We start from the raw sequence: 17,883 nt of genomic DNA, 5'->3' as shown, positions 1-17,883 counted from the left end.
AGGATGGGAACCGGTGACGAGTGATTAGGGGCTGGTTTAGCACAGGGCTTAATTGCTGGCTTTGAAAGCAGACCAAGGCAGGCCAGCAGCATGGTTCAATTCCCATACCAGCCTCCCCGAACAGGCACCGGAATGTGGCGACTAGGGGCTTTTCACAGTAACTTCATTTGAAGCCTACTTGTGACAAAAAGCAATTTTCATTTCATTTTTCATTTTCATGTTCTGCAGGGTCAGTGTTGGGACCACAATTATTCACGATACACATTAACGATCTGCAAGAAGGAACTGAGGGCAGTGTTACTAAGTTTGCAGATGATACAAAGATATAGAAAGGGTCAGGTAGTTGAGGAAGCAGGGAGACTTCAGAAGGACTTGGTCAAGCTAGAAACATGGGCAAAGAAGTGACAGATGGAATTGATCGACCATCAATTCACACGAGACGAGTAGTAGAAGTGAACAGTGGTTTTAATAAGCTGGATCTATGCCTGCCTGCGACTGCTCTGTACTGAGTGACGCCTACAGGCTGCAGATCTATATACCACCCCCGAGGGGACGGAGCCACAGGAGGAGCCCACAAGGGCATCAATATAATACAACACATTACAGTGGTGAATTGTAGCAGCAATACGTTCACCACAGGAATACAATGTGGAAAAGTGTGGTTATGCACTTTGGTAGGAAGAATAGAGGCATAGACTATTTCTAAATGGGAAAAGGCTTCAGAAATTAGAACCGCAAAGGAGGAGTCCGAGTTCAGGATTCTCTTCAGGTTAACATGCAAGTTCAGTTGGCAGTTAGGATAGCAAATGCAATGTTAGCATTCATGTCGAGAAGACTAGAATACAAGAGCAGGGATGTACGATATAAGGCTCTGGCCAGACTCCATTTAGAATATTGTGAGCAGATTTGGGTCCTGTATCTAAGGAAGGATGTGCTAGCATTGGAGAGGGTCCAGAGGAGGTTCACAAGAATGATCCGCGGAATGAAGGACTTGTCGTATGTGGTGCGTTGAGGACTCCGGGTCTTAGGGTGGCACGATAGCACAGTGATTAGTACTATTGCTTCACAGCGCCAGGATCCCAGGTTCGATTCCTGGCTTGGGTCACTGTGCGGAGTCTGCACGTTCTCCCCGTGTCTGCATTGGTTTCCTCCGCGTGCTCCGGTTTCCTCACACAAGTCTCGAAAGCCGTTCTGTTAGGTGAATTGGACATTCTGAATTCTCCTCCGTGTACCCGAACAGCACTGGAGTGTGGCAACTCAGGGCTTTTCATAGTAACTTCACTGCAGTGTTAATATAAGCCTACTTGTGACACTAATAAAGATTATTATTAGATTATTATTATTTAAACTTACATAATACTGAGAGGCCTAGTGGAGTGGACGTGGAGAGGATGTTTGCACTATTAGGCGAAACTAGAATCCGAGGGCACAGCCTCAGACTGAAGGGACAATCTTTTAAAACACAGATGAGGAGGAATTTCTTCAGCCAGAGGGTGGTGAATCTGTGGAATTCATTGCTGCAGAAGGCTGTGGAGGCCAAGTCACTGAGTGTCTTCAAGACAGACATAGATTGATTCTTGATTAATAAGGGGATCAGGAGTTCTGGGAAGAGGGCAGGAGAATGGGGATGAGAAATATCTCAGCCATGATTGAATGGCAGAACAGACTTGATGGGCTGAATGGCCTAATTCTGCTCCTATGTCTTATGGATACCTTTTCAGCAATTGCGTGACAAAGTGATCTCTCCACCAAGAGTATGCAAACAAGCTAAAACCAGGTTGCAAACAAAACTGAATCCTACAATCCACCCATAGATAGGATAACGATCTGCATTACATACAAAGTAGTAAAATCCAACATAGCAATATCGCAATGTAGCTTTTTTTTAAGCTAGGTAAAGCTCATCACCACTCAAACTTACTTCCTTTATTTCTAAACTGTGACAATTCCACAACTGCAGTACTGAAAATGCTCAAGAAGAAAGTAATTGATGCATTCATAGCAGGAAACATCATCTTCCTCTCACAAAGAAAATAAAATAAAGCTTCACATAAGCCAACAGCTGCTGGATGCCTGACAGGCACAGCATACTGAGGTTTCACTGTGCCTGTTGGCAGGATAATCTGCTGGAATTTCTTGGCTCAAGCTATTTGCATAACCCTACAGCATTCCTGCCAGAGTTCTGCCTCCTGGCAGGGCCATGCACCCGGATCAGGGGCAGAGAGGGAGCAGAACAAGATCATAAGTCTATGTCTTCAAAGCCAGCAGCAGGATCGTCCCAAGAATCGTCAGGATTTGGGAAGAGGGGGTTATATTGATTATATTTCTAGTCTCCAGTGAACCTCTAGTGCTATTGATCTTCTGGGTGCTTCAAGAAACCTCTGCGACCCTACCACCTGCTCTCTTGGGCAAAGTCAGTAGGGAGTAAGGGGTTGGGGGAGGGGGGTTGCTGAGAAAACTCACTCCCACCTGATTTGCCGTGCCAAACTGGACCCGTGCCGATTCCAGGTACCGGTTCAATTCTGCCCACAATAGGAAACTTTGGAAATCTTAGGGCAGCGTCGTGGGGTTGGATGCTTGATAGAACATAGAACATTACAGCGCAGTACAGGCCCTTCGGCCCTCGATGTTGCGCCGACCTGTGAAACCACTCTAAAGCCCATCTACACTATTCCATTATCATCCATATGTTTATCCAATGACCATTTAAATGCCCTTAGTGTTGGTGAGTCCACTACTGTTGCAGGCCAGGCATTCCACGCCCTTACTACTCTCTGAGTAAAGAACCTACCTCTGACATCTGTCCTATATCTCCCCTCAATTTAAAGTTATAGAACCTACCTCTGACATCTGTCCTATATCTCCCCTCAATTTAAAGTTATGTCCCCTCGTGCTAGACATCACCATCCGAGGAAAAAGGCTCTCACTGTCCACCCTATCCAATCCTCTGATCATCTTGTATGCCTCAATTAAGTCCCCTCTTAACCTTCTTCTCTCTAACAAAAACAGCCTCACGTCCCTCAGCCTTCCCTCATGAGATCTTCAATGAGACTCTTCCTCATTTCCTCTTCACCACACCTGGGGACTGAGCATTCCTCTGGAATAAAGAGGAGGAAAATTTACTGAAAAGATGTGTAACTGTTGCAGTTTTACTTCTTGGGAGATAAATAATAATGATACTCATAACTACAACATTCAGTCGGCATCAACTTACCTTGAACATTTCTGCATCAGGTTCTTGAGCACAGGCAGGACCTGTGTAATTGGTTCTGATTGCATCCAGTCATATCCTGTGATTGATCTAATCGGTTCCTCTAACTTTCAGTCCTGCCCTACAAATGATCAGACCAGTTCTGGTAGATCCCAATCTAATTGATCGATTCTGACAACCTCCAATTTCATTGAAAAGACTGATTTTCCTTGCAAAATGCTAACAAGCTGACACATGGAATGAAATGCTAGCTGTCAGCTTGAAGTATGATGACTAACATGTATGCACCACTAATGTAATTCTGCACTGATCCAGCTGTATTTTCACTGTGTTTAAAAGGGGTTATTATCATAATATGTAAAACCAGGCATCCTCACCCCTTTTACAAACGTTCATGTTTATAACACCATTTTGCTGCAACTGCCTGTTGCTGGTTAGTTCTCCGATTACAGAACTTACAAAGTACACATTAGGACAGAACAGACATTAAATTTTTGGTATCAAACTTTCTTTGGAGACAACAAATTTATTTAACTGCATTATGACACAATTTCCTCATAGTGAATGCTCATCTGCACACAGTTGACCCCAAAACCCTCATATATTTACTACAGTGGTCAAATGAGTTCTAACCAGTCACCCTGTAGTATTTCTATGATTTTACAGGTTAAGCTGAATTTGGATGGAGACAAACAAGTGCCCACCAACTCTGCACTCAATTTGGAACAAATACCATTCAATTTTCATTCCAAATCTTTATCCTTATAATTAGGAATTTCACTGTTTCTGTCACAGTTCTTCATTCTTTGCTCATCTGATTCACCAGTAGTTCACGCAGTGTCAAAGAGCAGAAGCTTGATCAACAATTTCCACTCCAATTGGACGGAGCTTTGATCCAAGAATCCTCTTTTAGGCTTGGGTTCAATTTAGCAATAGTCCACTTTGACTCCTAAAGGCAACAAAGATTTCACTTGGAGTCAAACTGGCTCGATTTGGTTTGCTCACCTCAGTAAAGCTGATCAGTTTTGAAGCCTAACAGTTCTCATCTTGCTATGAACATACAGATAGTTAATCAAGGCCTTGCAGGCTGTAGGAAAAAATATATATAAATCACCTGCCAAGCTTTTTGTAGTCATATTGAAAACACTTTCCAGTGTGAGAAGAAAAACCTTTCAATTTTGTCAGACAGATTTTGAAGTAAGCCATAATCATCAATAGGCCCAAAGAAAGTGATGAAGCTTCTCACCTGGGCTCCGAGCACAAGCCTCCAATTAAAGAAAAATTGTTTGTTTTTAATGGTCTTTTACACTGACAAGTGGGCAATCATTCCAGCACCGATAGCTGTCAGGGATCCAGGAAAATCCTCAGTTGATAATGCCCAATGCTTCCAATTAGGAGCAGAGCTGCTCCTGGAGCGCTAACGATTCCCCAGTCTCCACAGGCCCTCGATCAGACTTTTACTGCAAATTACTGACACAAAACAACTTGTATTGATGGCGGAACATGTCGTCCGTGGCTGCTGAGTTTAATGAGGCGATGGAAGTTTGGTTTTGCTGAATTTCTTTGTTTGACAGCTGCTTGGGAAGAGGAGTGTTGACCTTATAAAAGATTTAGTGATTCTCATTATATTCTGTCAAGTAGTAGAGTGATGTGTTTCTAAGTAATTTGCATCCAGGCTCCTTGTGCATATTTTTCCAGAGCATTTCTATATCAAAAAAAGTAACTGTTGCAATCTTTCTGTCAGTTTATTTTAAAAAGTGTTTGTCCAAAAGCTGCTTTTTCATGAAAGGGGGAGGTGGGGGCGTGCAAGGAAAGAGGGTAGATGGAAGTAAAAGCAAGAGTTGTATCTATGCTGTAGCACACCTAAGAAAATGAACTCTATAGTTTAAGTTTTTCCTGGATATATTATAAAACTACCAACACATAGTGGCAGATGGCGTACACAGCAGGGAATACTGATGATAAGAGTGGCTCTGTATCTGTGACGCTTTCTGACACAAACCTGGACCACTTGCTGAACAAGACTGTAACTATAATAGGTTTTGTGGGTGTGATTATTTTTAACAAGTTGTCAACAGCTCTTGAGAGTTGCTGATAATTTTTCAGACCAACCTCCCTTTTGTTTGTTTTCCTGTGTCATGGAGTACACTGGATATCACTAACCTTTTCTGCACTCTTGCTGGCTTTTAGGATGGGGAGGGAACACAGCAAAGGAGTGCAATTAGTGATATTGAACAAGGTGTAATGTCTTCCTGTTGGCTATTTAAACCATCATTGCAATTTCTCCAGCAACCTGAATGGCCAAGGACAATGGTTCTCAAACCTTTCTGTCTGCAGAACATCCCATAGACCACTTGTCCTATCCCACTTGTCACTGCAAAAAATGTCATCAGAATTAATGAGAACTTATGGAAACTATAAATATTTTGCTTTCTTTTACTTAAATGCAATAAATATATGATTTTTTACTAAATATATGTAAATTATTAATTAATTAAGAAACAAAGGAATGCACATTTTCATATTTTTGTATACATGTTAATACTACCAAATAAGTGTTAATATGTTATAATTTTCTTTGAAACTATTACTTATCTTGCATCTTTATTAATTAAATAAAATCAGCATAGGTGTTACCTGTAAAACTGCATTGTTTTGCACATGCTTACAACAACTCACGCCACCGTAACAGCCTCCCCGAACAGGCGCTGGAATGTGGCGACTAGGGGCTTTTCACAGTAACTTCATTTGAAGCCTACTTGTGACAATAAGCGATTTTCATTTCATTTTTCATTCATTTCATTTCACGCACACACGAGCGGTGGGGGTGAGTTCTGCACTATTCCCTCGTGCAGCCTAGGCCATGGCATTGTGCATCAGGGTTTTGAATTTTGGAGCAGCCTGTTGACCACCTGGAGCACTCTCATAGATCATCAGTGATCTACAGAGCACACTTTGAGAACTATTGGTCAAGGACATTGTCACAGCGACTAAGATTTGGACAATAACATACAAAAGGTCTGAAAATTGCACACGTTCATCACAGATGTGGGTCTCTTTGAGTATCTCAGTACCTTGCCCACAAAGTTTTGCAGGACACATTACATTTGAAAAATCCTACATTCCTTTTTACTTAACTCTGTATTGCTTTCCCATATTACATTAGTGAATCCATTTCAAATATATAGCATTGGCTCTAAATCACTTTGGGGCATCCTAAAGTCATGAAAAATGCTTTTGAAATGCATGCTTTTCTTTCTTTTCAAAAATGAACATCCATATCTGCAAGTGTAACTTGCAATGATATAAAGCTATTGACTCTTAGCTGTTTATACTTGAAAGGATAAATACTGAAATTTCATCATTTGAATAATGCACATCCTAAGATTTCTATGGGTTCCTGTTTAAAACATTGCAGGTAACTTAGGAATTCCTCAAATTATCAGAGTACACACAAACCTGTGGCCCTGTTGCCATCATTGGTTAATTCGATTTCCAAGCAAGAAATGGGAAATAGGAGAATGATCAATCCTCCACATTTAATAAGGTGTCCAGCTTTTAACGAATTAAAAAAATGATTACTGGGGACAGAGGAGTTTAGCTGCCTCATGTACTCGTTCTGCAAACACTCAACCTGTGTTCAATTTGTGTCCACTGTTTTGACAACTATATACAGTTAATTATATTTGATTACTGCAAGGCCGAAGCACCTTCACTGCAAAGACTGCAGAGGGTCAAGAACAAAGGACAAAGAAAAGTACAGCACAGGAACAGTCCCTTCGGCCCTCCAAGCCTAAAAGGCGACTCACCACCACCTTCTCAAGGGCAACTTGGGAATGGGTACTAAATGCTTGCCTTGTCAGAAACACCCGCATTCTGTGAGTGAATAGAGAAAATCAGGAAAGACTTTTCTCTAGAAAAGAGAAGGCTGAGATGGCTCACCGGAAGTCTCAAAGTATGCAGCAGTTTGATAGGGTAGACTTATCGGGGTGTCCAAAACTAAGCACCATAAATGTAACACAGTTACCAATCCAAGAAATTTAGGATTTTTTTTGCCCAAAATATTTATAATGTGGAACTAATAGATGACTTTAAGAAAAAGCTATATATGTACACGAGGGAGGAAGGATATGCAGCTGGGATTAGATGGGGTAGGGTGGAAAGAGGCTTGTAAAGAACATAAACATCAGCACAGCCTATTTTGGCTGAAATGGCCTGTTTCTGTACTGTACATTCTACATAATTCTATGTAAGTATCTAATTAGGATTTAAATGCCATGGGGTTAACAACCACTCAAGGAGGAGGAGGAGGAGGAGGAAGGTCCATATGTAACCCCTTCCTGAACCATGGTAAACTCCAGCATGTAAGTGCAGGAGACAGGTTTGAAGGTGTTCCAAGCATCTTCAGCCAAAAGTGTTGCATGGATATTCCTACCTTGCCCCCTTCCAAAATAGCCATCACAAATGTCATTGTCCAACCAATTTAGCGCCCTGCTTGTGACATTCAGATACAGCTGAGGGCGCTGAAGCATAATGGGGCCTACAGACCTTAGCAGTATCCTGTGCAACAGCAATAGTGGGATTCAAACCTGGGTCCCCAGACCATTACCCCTGGTCTCTGGATTACTGGTGATAATACCGCTATGTCAATGCCTCCCAACCATCCAAACTATGGTTCATGACATCTCTGAGGTGCTTTAATCTCAGATTAAAGGGATGATCCTTTAAAACAGAGATGAGGAGGAATTATTTCAGCCAGAGGGTGGTGAATCTGTGGAACTCTTTGCCTCAGAAGGCTGTGGAGACCAATTCACTGAGTGTCTTTAAGTCAGATAGATTAATAAAGGGATCAGGGGTTATGGGGAGAAGACAGGAGAATAGGCATGAGAAAATATCAGCCATGATTGAATGGCGGAGCAGACTCGATGGGCCCAGTGGCCTAATTCTGCTCCTATGTCTCATGGTCTATAAACCACGACTCTGAAAAGCTGGCCTGACTCCATGAAAATTGCAGAGGACTAGGTCCTGCTTGTCTCTACAATGGAGCCTGCCAGGAGGCGAGTGCATGGACTTGTGACCCAAGATAGCTTGAACCCTTAAAAAGCACTCCTGAAAATTGGAATCCCTGAGAATGAGGTTGGGAATCCCAGAATTGTGTGCCGGCCTCCATTTTCACTCCCCCACATGGTCTCCCCGACTGCACGAAAATTCAGCCTACGATAAAGACAAACTATCTCAGTCAATCAACACCCCATTTTCATGAACCATTACTTTTCACATGTTTTAATGGAATTGCTATCCTTTTTTTAAAATTCTGATGAAATTGCGATGCTTGGTGTAGTCTATAGACTGCTAACTAGTGGGAAGGATGTAGAAGAACAAACCTGCAGAGAAAGGTGTAAACCTTTCAGAGAGATGCAAACATAGTAAGACTTTAGTTATCCGAATATAGACTGGGACAGTGGTAATGCAAAGGGTGGAAAGGGAAAAACGTTCCTAAATTGTGTTTTGGAATATTTTCTACAGCAGTGTGTGTTCAGTCCACAAAAAGGATGAACGGACCTGGTTCTGGGAAATGTGGTGGGCGAAGTAGATCAAGGGCGGGATTCTCCGACCCCACACCGCATTGGAGAATCGCCGGGGCGGGCACGAATCACGCAACGCCACTCCAATGCCGGTTCCTCTGATTCTCCAGCGACCGGAGAATCAGCACCATTGGCGTCGGCGCGCGCCAGTCGGGGGCCGCTCAACGTGGCCCCCGGCGATTCTCCCTGCGCGATGGGCTGAGTGCCCGCCGAGTTAGGCCGAGTCCCACCGCCGTCGTTCTCGTGTGGTCCTACCTGGCGGGACCTCGGCATTCATGCTGCGGGGGGACGGCCTGGTGGGGTGAGGGGGATCCGACTCCGGGGGGGCCCTCCACGGTGGCCTGGCCCGCGATCGGGGCCTACCAATCGGCGGGCGGGCTTATCCCGGTGGGGGCTTATGTTCCTCCGCGCGGGCCCCTGTAGGTTTCCGCCATGTGTTGGGGCCGGCGCAGAGAAGGCAATACACGTGCATGAGCGAACCCACGGCGCCCATGCTGACGCCGGCTTTCCAGTGCCGTGCTGGCCCCCTATGCGGCGCAGGATCACTGATCCTAAGGGCCAGATGATGCCATCGTAAAACGCTCTGGCATTTACGACGGCGTGAACACTTAGCCCCAGGATCAGAGAATCCCACCCGATGTGTCAGTGGGGGGTACATTTAGGAGGGAGTGATTATTGTAAGGTTTAGGATGACGATAAAAAAGGACAGTGGGAAATCCAGAGTAAGAATAATTAACTTGGGAAAGCCCTCTTCAAGGGCGCAAGAACTGAGCTGGGCTGGATAGAGTGGAACGAAATATTGGCAGGAAAAACTGTAGCTGATTAGGTACTTGAAAAGGCATTTACTCATGGAGGCAGGGGGCATGGCTTAAATATTAAATTAATACTTTGCATCAGTCTTTACCAAGGAGGTAGATGCTATACCATGGTGACAGAAGAAGAGTTCAAAATTGATAAGGAGGAAATATTGGATAGACTGTCGGTACTTAAAATTGGCAAGGCACTGGGGTGAGATGTATCCAAAGAAATTGGGAGTGAAAATTGCAGGGGCACTGGCCATGATCTTTCACTCTTCCCTAGACTCAGGAGAGGTGGCAGAGGACTGGAGAATTGTAAATATTATGCCCTTGCTCAAAAAAGGTTGCAAGGATAAGCCTAGCAAATACAGACCAGTAGGTTTGACTTCAGTGGTGGGGGAACTTCTGGAAACAATTATTTGGGGCAGAATCACATGGCAAATTGTGGGATGATTAGGAACAGCCAGCATGCATCTGTAAAGTGGAAATCGTGTTTTAACTAACTTGCTGCAGTTGTTTCAAGAGCTAAAAGAAAGGGTTGATGAGGGTAATATTGTTGACGTGGTGTACATAAAACTTCAAAAGGGACTCAATACAGTGCCACAGAACAGACTTGTGAGAAAAGTCTGTAGTTCATGGATTAGAAGAAACAGCAGCAAAATGGACACAACATTGGCTGAGTATGGGTGGCATGGTAGCACGGTGGTTAGCACTTGTTCCTTCACAGCTCCAGGGTCCCAGGTTTGATTCCCGTCTGTGTGGAATCTGCACGTTCTCCCCGTGTCTCCATGGGTTTCCTCTGGAGGTGCTCCGGTTTCCTCCCACAAGTTTCGAAAGACGTGCTGTTAGGTGAATTGGACATTCCGAATTCTCCCTCTGTTTACCCGAACAGGTGCTGGAGTATGGCGACTGGGGGATTTTCACAGTAACTTCATTGCAGTGTAATGTAAGCCTACTTTTGACAATAAAGATTATTAATTAAATCAATAGGAAAAAGAGAGTAATGGTCAATGGGTATTTTTCAAGCTGGAGGAAGTTCCCAGGAGTCAGTACTGGGACGGTTGCTTTGGAGGTGCAGGAGCAGAGGGACTTGAATGTATATGTATAAATCATTGTAGGTGGTTGATAGGTGGAGAGAGCAGTTAGTCAAGCATATAGTATCCTAGGCTTTATTAATTGGTGCAGAGAGTAAAAGTTAAATCTCAGCTGGAGTACTGTGTACAGTTCTGTGTGCTACACTATAGGAAGGATGTGAAAGCATTGGAGAGAGTGCAGAAGAGGTTTACAAGAATAGTTCCAGGTATGAGAAACTTCTGTAAGAAGGATGGATTGGAGAGATTATTACTGTTCTCCTTGGCGATATGAAGGCTAAGAGGAGATTTGATGGAGATGTTCAAAATCATGAGGGGGCTGGACAAGTAGATAGGGAGAAATTGTTCCTGCTCGTAAAAGGATCACGAATGAGAGGCAGGTTTAAAGTGATTTGCAAAAGAAGTACATGTTTTCACACAACTGGTTCATGCCTGGAATGCACTGCCTTGCCTGAAAGTGTGATGGAGACATGTTCAATTGAGGTATTCAAGAGGTCATTAGATGATTATTTGAATAGAAACAATGTGCAGGCGTATGGGGAAAAGGCAGGGGAATGGCACTCAGTCATAATGGGAATTTGGAGAGCTGGTGCAGACAGGATGGGCTGAATGGCCTCCTCCTGCACTGTAACAATTCTGTGATTCTGTGATATGTGTATGAAAATGGAAAATCTGAGACAATCCCTCAATTTATGGCTTTAAAAAATAGTGAAAAGCAAAACATGGAATCCAAAATAAATGCCATTGAAACTTACCTTTAATCGTCACTCATTCTTAGTTAAAGAGCATTATGATCAAGCGTGAGCAATAAAACATTACTGCCTGTGTTAGCTGAATTAATACTAATACTGATTGGCTTTTTTGTAAATTTAAGAACAGCTAAACATCAACAGTTTATTTGCAATTTGAGCTGTCCGTTTGCTCCAACTGTTGTATTAGACCACAGATTATGAACTTCAGGTTTGAGGTTGAAAATTATTCAATTAGGCAGTGCAGTATGACTTTTAAAACATTGACCAAAGGGACAGTTGCCTCTGACATTTCCTTTGATTTTTTTTTTTGTGCAGATTGGACCTCACCTGGATACATTCCGGAGCATTAAAGCTCGGCGTGCAGCTTTTGATGCTAACTGGTTGGATTCTGCTGCAAGAAGTGGTCCCCATGGACATGGTGTTTATGTCTTTGAATAAACCCGAACCTAAATTATCAGTTTTCTTTAACTTGCAAAATAACTAGAAGGATTGTAATTGTCCAATTTTTCAAATGTTCGAAATGTGTAATGATTTTAAATTAGAATTAAATTTGCCCTTTAACTGTCTTGATTACATCTGGTGTATTTGAAGGTTCAACTCAAGATAATTCCTTCGTACAGAGTGGGGGGGGGGGGGGGGGGGGGGGGGGGCGTTGGAAGCTATTGGGCTCTACAGTGGTTAAGTGCATTGCAGAGCAAACTGGGCCACTTAGCCAAACTCTGAAATAAAGTGCTAGAAAAGCCTTGCAGGCTTGGCAGCTTCTGTAGAGAGAGAAACACAGTTAATGTTTCAAGACCAATATGACTCTTCCTCAGGACTGAAATACATACTTTGGTTCTGTTCAGTACATACTTTGGTTCTGTCTTCACAAATGAGGACACAAATAATAGAATGACTCTCTTATGAACTGAACTGATCTCTTCACACATCTTCTCTACTGAGTACTTCTACAGTACATGTGCTTCACCCGCTGCCTGTGTCTATGTATTTACATTGTGTATTTATGTATGTCCTATGTTTTTTTTTCATGTTTGGAATGATTTGTATGGACTGTACGCAGCACAATACTTTTCGCTGTACCTCGGTGCACATGACAATAAATCAAATCAAATCAAAAAAATATACACCAGAAATGTTGGGGAACACAGGATTTAGTGCGAAGGAGGAAGTGAAGGAGATAAATATTAATAGAGAAACGGTGTTGGGGAAATTGATGGGATTGAAGGCTGATAAATCCCCATGGCCTGATAATCTACATCCCAGAGTATTCAAGGAAGTGGCTGTAGAAAAAATGGATGCATTGGTGGTAATCTTCCAGGACTCTATAGACCCTGGAACAGTTCCTCAGATTGGAGGGTAGCTAATGTGACTCTAGTTTTTAAAAAGGGAGGTAGAGAGAAAAAGGTAGAGAGGGAATTAAAGACAAGGAAGCCTGATGTTGGTAGTGGGGAAAATTCTAGAATCCATCATCAAAGATTTTATAGCAGAGCATTTAGAAAACAGTGGCAGGATCAGATAGCGTCAGCATGGATTTATGATTTGGAAATCATGCTTGACAAATCTACTGGAATTCTTCAAGGATGTAACCGGTAGAGTTGGCGAAGAAGGGCCAGTGAATGTGGTTTATTTGGACTTTCAGAAGGCTTTTGACAAAGTCCTGCATAAGAGATTAGCATGTAAAATTAAAGCGCGTGGGATTAGGGGTAATGCATTGAGATGGATAGGAAACTTATTGGCAGACAGGAAACAAAGAGTAGGAATGAATGTATCTTTTTCAAATTGGCAGGCAGTGTCTAGTGGGCTACCGCAGGAATCAGTGCTAGGACCCCAGCTATTCACATTATGTATTAATGATTTAAATGAGAGAACAATATGTAATATCTACGAATTTGCAGATGACACCAAGTTGGGTGGGAGGGTGAGCTGTGAGGAGGATGCAGAGATGCTTCCGTGTGATTTGGACAAGTTGAGTGAGTGGGCAAATGAATGGCAGATTCGGTATAATTTGGAGAAATGCGAGGTTATCTACTTTGGTAGCAAAAACAAGAAGGTAGACTATTATCTGAATGGCTATAAATTAGGAGAGGGAAATGTGCAACAAGACCTGGGTGTCCTCGTACACCAGTCGCTGAAGATGAGCATGCAGGTACAGCAAGCGGTAAAGAAGGCAAATGGTACGCTGGCCTTCATAGCGAGAGCATTTGAGTACAAGAACAGGGATGTCTTGCTGCAATTATACAGAGCCTTGAGGCCACACCTGAAATATTGTGTGCAGTTTTGGTCTCCTTATCTGAGGAAGGATGTTCTTGTTTTAGAGGGAGTGCAGCGAAGGTTTACCAGACTGAATCTGGGACGGCAGGACTGATGTATGAGAAGAGACTGTTGTAGTCAATATTTTCCTGCTTCTGTAGTAGAAAGATTCAACAACGCTCGTTGAGACAAAATAACAAGGCTTTATTTACAAAGAGACTGCATGCAGTAATGGCTGAAACTTGAGGTCAGAGAGCCATTAGTGAAAATGCTGATTCCTTCTCAAGTCCGCGCTTTTACAGAAAATCAGTTCAGTATTTATACATTATCATTATCAAGATTGCGTGACTACAGCTTAGTCAGGAATTCGATCGGAAGTAGAAACGGAAGCAATGCCTGCTGACCTTATTGGGCTCTTTGTCGCATCACTCATGCCATTATCTTGTCCTTGGAGGGAACATTGAGAGGTCGGAGGAGACTTATTTCTTCCTGACCTTATCTTGTCTTATTCCTACGGCCCTGGGTTATGACGAGTTAGTCTTATCAGGAGTTGCCGAGGTCCGGTATTTTGGAATGGCTTGACCTTCTCTGATCTTATTCATGCTTCAAGTTATGCAGAGTCGGCCTTATTAGTCTTACAGGGGTCTGAAATGGTTAGGCCAGCATTTCTTACATTGTATCAAATATTTTGACCAGTCTTCCCATTGACCAGTTTTCCCACCATGCCATTACTTTATTTGTACCATATCACAGACTGAGTCGGTTAGGATTGTATTCGCAGGAGTTCAGAAGAATATGGGGAGATCTGATAGAAACTTATAAAATTCTAACAGGACTAGACAGTAGATGCAAGAAGTATGTTCCCGATGGCAGGAGTGTCCAGGGATCGCAGTCTCAGGATACAGGGTAGACCATTTTCTTAAATCCCGCAAGGCATATCAGGTTTCACAAATCCCATGAGAAGACTCTTGCGAGATTCAACAGCCTCGACACGACACCAAGTCGGGCGCAACGAAGCCGCTAACTCGTTCTCTAAACTTCATAAGTACTGCATTGGCTGCAAAACACTTTGATTCACTTGGTGCTTGTGAAAAGCGTGAGATAAATGCAAATCTTTTTTTTTTCCTTCTTTCTGTATGTCAGTGTAGCATCCAGCTACAGTGCCCAGCAACAGATATGGAAATGTCCCGGTCTAGTTTATTTTCAGTTTTTCATGAATGATTCATGTTAGATTATACTTTGACTCCAGGCTGTGGGTAAGTGTGGCCTCTGATGCCAAGTCAAAGGAATATCCAGGCCTCCAGCAAAAGTGATGTCATTAAGCAGGGTAAGCACCCAGCACACTGAAGTCTTCACAGCAAATAAGGGAGTACAAAGCACTGAATTACTTCACTTTTATTTTTATTTAGTTTTACACATGGCAAATTAATTGATTGTGACATACACACTGGATTAAGGTAGAAGCTAAAATGTGATGAACAAACTTTTTTAAATTATCAGAATAGAGAAATTTGATATTCAACAAATATACTTTCAGGCCAGAGAGACTTTTTAATAGTAACTATGAAATGAGTACACGGTTAAAAATCCGGTTACACCTGCACATTCTATGAAGTGTAACTTTTTCAAAGGTCTTTACAGTGAGACTGATAGCATCAGTTCGATGTCAGGTTAATGATTTCTAATTGATTGCATTCTTGGGGGAAACCGCAAAAGTTTGGAATGTGGAGAAGCATAGGCCGGGATTCCCCGGCCATTTGTTGGTGGTGGATTCTCTGGTCCCACCGCCACAGGTTTCCTGGCGGTGTGGAGTGGCTTTAGTGCAAATTCACCTTGACAGCAGCAGGAGTGGAGAATCCCACCGCTCGCTGGTGAGAACACATGGCTGGGAGACCAGAGAAACCCGTCCATAGAGTCACCGAAAGGAACTCCTCGATTTCTGATTTAACTGCACAGATGTAGACGCTAGAAGTTACTGTCAATTTCAAACATGTAATAACAGTGAATGTTGACAGATTTACCATTATTACTACTGCAAAACCGGGAAAATTAATGCAGTGGTATTGTGTCACCTGCATTATCTATCCAACTGTTAAAGGTGCTTTAAAGTGGTTCTGTTTCCATTTGTTTAATTATTATTTGTGTACATTGAAGGTGAAACTTAAAAGTATAAAAACTGGAAAATTGATAAGCATATCCTACAAATACAGAAATACACATGGTGTTCCACTAATGTATCCCTTTTAATTTGGTTTTACAGTTAGCTTTTAATCCTTACTTCAGAGGACTGTCTACAATCTTAAAAATTGGAAGGCAAAGTCTTTCTCCTACTTTGCAACTTGTTTTGTCTACCTTTATTGATACTTTGCCTGGCAGCATCTCCCGACCTTTTGGGGTAAATTTTCATCATCCAGGTACCTGAATTGTGCTATGTATTTCAAGTTGACAGAATCCTGTGCTATGATTGCTGGAAATTAAAATTTACTCCTGTGTGACTAACTCACTGCAAATTTCCTTAGGGCTCTATTGACAAAACGGGGTCGATTAGCTCAGTTGGCTGGACAGCTGATCCATGATGCAGAGGGACACCAATAGCGCGGGTTCAATTCCGGCTGAAGTCATTCATGAAGGCCCCGCCTTCTCAACCTTGCCCCTCATCTGAGGTGTGGTGACCCTGAGGTTAAATCACCACGAGTCAGCCTAGGATCCTCTGGGCCGTGGCGACATATACATTGACAAAACATTACATTCATAACAATCTTTGTACGCCTTTTCAACACATGATGAACAGCATTGTCTCGTAAGTACACGTACAGTACAAACAATATAGCTCCTTACTTTCAGCAGATTCACCAACTAGGGCAGGTTTAAAATTTGGCATGAAGAAATAAATGGATGGTTGGATATCTACAATTCTTCATCGAAAAGATAGAGTTAACCAATTCCCATACTGCTTCTAGCAAAAAAACACAAGCGTTGTGCTTGTGTTAGCAAATGCATACCAAGACCGGAAAACTAATGAGGGGAAGAAAACGCCAATGTTTAAGATGATATCAAATAAATAGCCGACTTATTAGAGTTGGCTTTCTGTTGTGGAGACCTGGTAGGAGGCAGGCAGCTAAATAGCTGATAAAGGGCTTGATGGGTACATTTAAAGTAAATGACGGCATGTGAGACAAAAACTGTCTTAGTCTTTAAAGAGGCTGAAAATATTTTCAAAAAATAAGTAAACGGCATTTCTAAAGTCTTTGGGGTCTGGGGTAAGATGAATATAATTCCACAAGCTGGCATAATAGAAGGAAACAGTTTCTTGGTCACTGATGGAGCTTTCTGTTGGATGCCTCAAGTAAGTGGTACTGTTACGAAGTTAGAACGGAACCTGTCAAACACTGGTAGCCAGGGCCAATACTGCACACTGTACTTCTGTAATAACCCTCATGAGGCCCACGGAGATACCCTGACTGATCTCCCTGTGGGATCCGTGGAATATGAGCTTCCCCACTAGTGGGCGGAGACCCACCCAGCGGGGGCTCGTAAGAATCGAGTATAAAGGCCGGCCCGTAAAGGGACCAGCATGTTGATTGTCCCAACGGAACTGTGTTATGCTAATAGTTCGCTGCCATGGCCAGATTTAATCTGACCTTGATTAAAAACCTTTGTTCACCTTACCGCTGGCTTCCTGGGTTTTTATAATTTACAAAACACAGGAGTGAATGTGGAGGAAAATGGCACAGCTTAAAGACATGGTTAAGGTAAGTCTTTCCAAAGTTTCTGTGCTCCACAAAGCATTGTTCTGAACCTGGTGCTCATTTACTGCTGACCTATACCAAATGTTCACACAATCTCACATTGCCAGCCGTGCACATTCATATAGCACACATTACAGCTATAATTTACAATGGCAAGCCTGAAACTAATTTCACATCTTTAAAGAGATTCAGATATGAAAGCAGAACCTACGATGCAGTCATATAATCATACCCAGGATGGACTGCACCTTGAGCACATTGCGAGGGTGCACCTTCAACTATCCAACATGTCAAGATCGCCACTCCGCTTGCTCAGGCAGTTGGCAATGGTCCTAATATGAGGGAACAGTCCCAAAGAAGAGGAGAGTTCAGAAATGATTACCGCTGAACTTTCCTGAAGGAGGTCACTCTGATAACCGTGTGCCTAAGATCATAGAGGGGTCAAGAG

The 17,883-nt window shown here is 42.7% G+C and overlaps 1 protein-coding gene across 2 annotated transcripts in view; it reads left to right on the top strand.

The window, feature by feature from the left end:
- Nucleotides 1-12,002, top strand: part of cfap77 (cilia and flagella associated protein 77) — a 296,201-nt gene extending 284,199 nt beyond the window's left edge. For both annotated transcript variants that reach the window (XM_072488586.1, XM_072488587.1), the window contains one exon: nt 11,752-12,002. In XM_072488586.1, the coding sequence (XP_072344687.1) occupies nt 11,752-11,874 (123 nt within the window). In that variant the 3' untranslated portion in view covers nt 11,875-12,002. The remainder of the gene's footprint in view (nt 1-11,751) is intronic.
- Nucleotides 12,003-17,883: the final 5,881 nt, after the last annotated feature.

The sequence above is a fragment of the Scyliorhinus torazame genome, chromosome 22, assembly GCF_047496885.1.
Source record: "Scyliorhinus torazame isolate Kashiwa2021f chromosome 22, sScyTor2.1, whole genome shotgun sequence".
Lineage (NCBI taxonomy): Eukaryota > Metazoa > Chordata > Chondrichthyes > Carcharhiniformes > Scyliorhinidae > Scyliorhinus > Scyliorhinus torazame.
The sequence above is the reverse complement of the archived record's forward strand: the minus strand, read 5'-3'. Positions and strand labels throughout refer to the sequence as shown.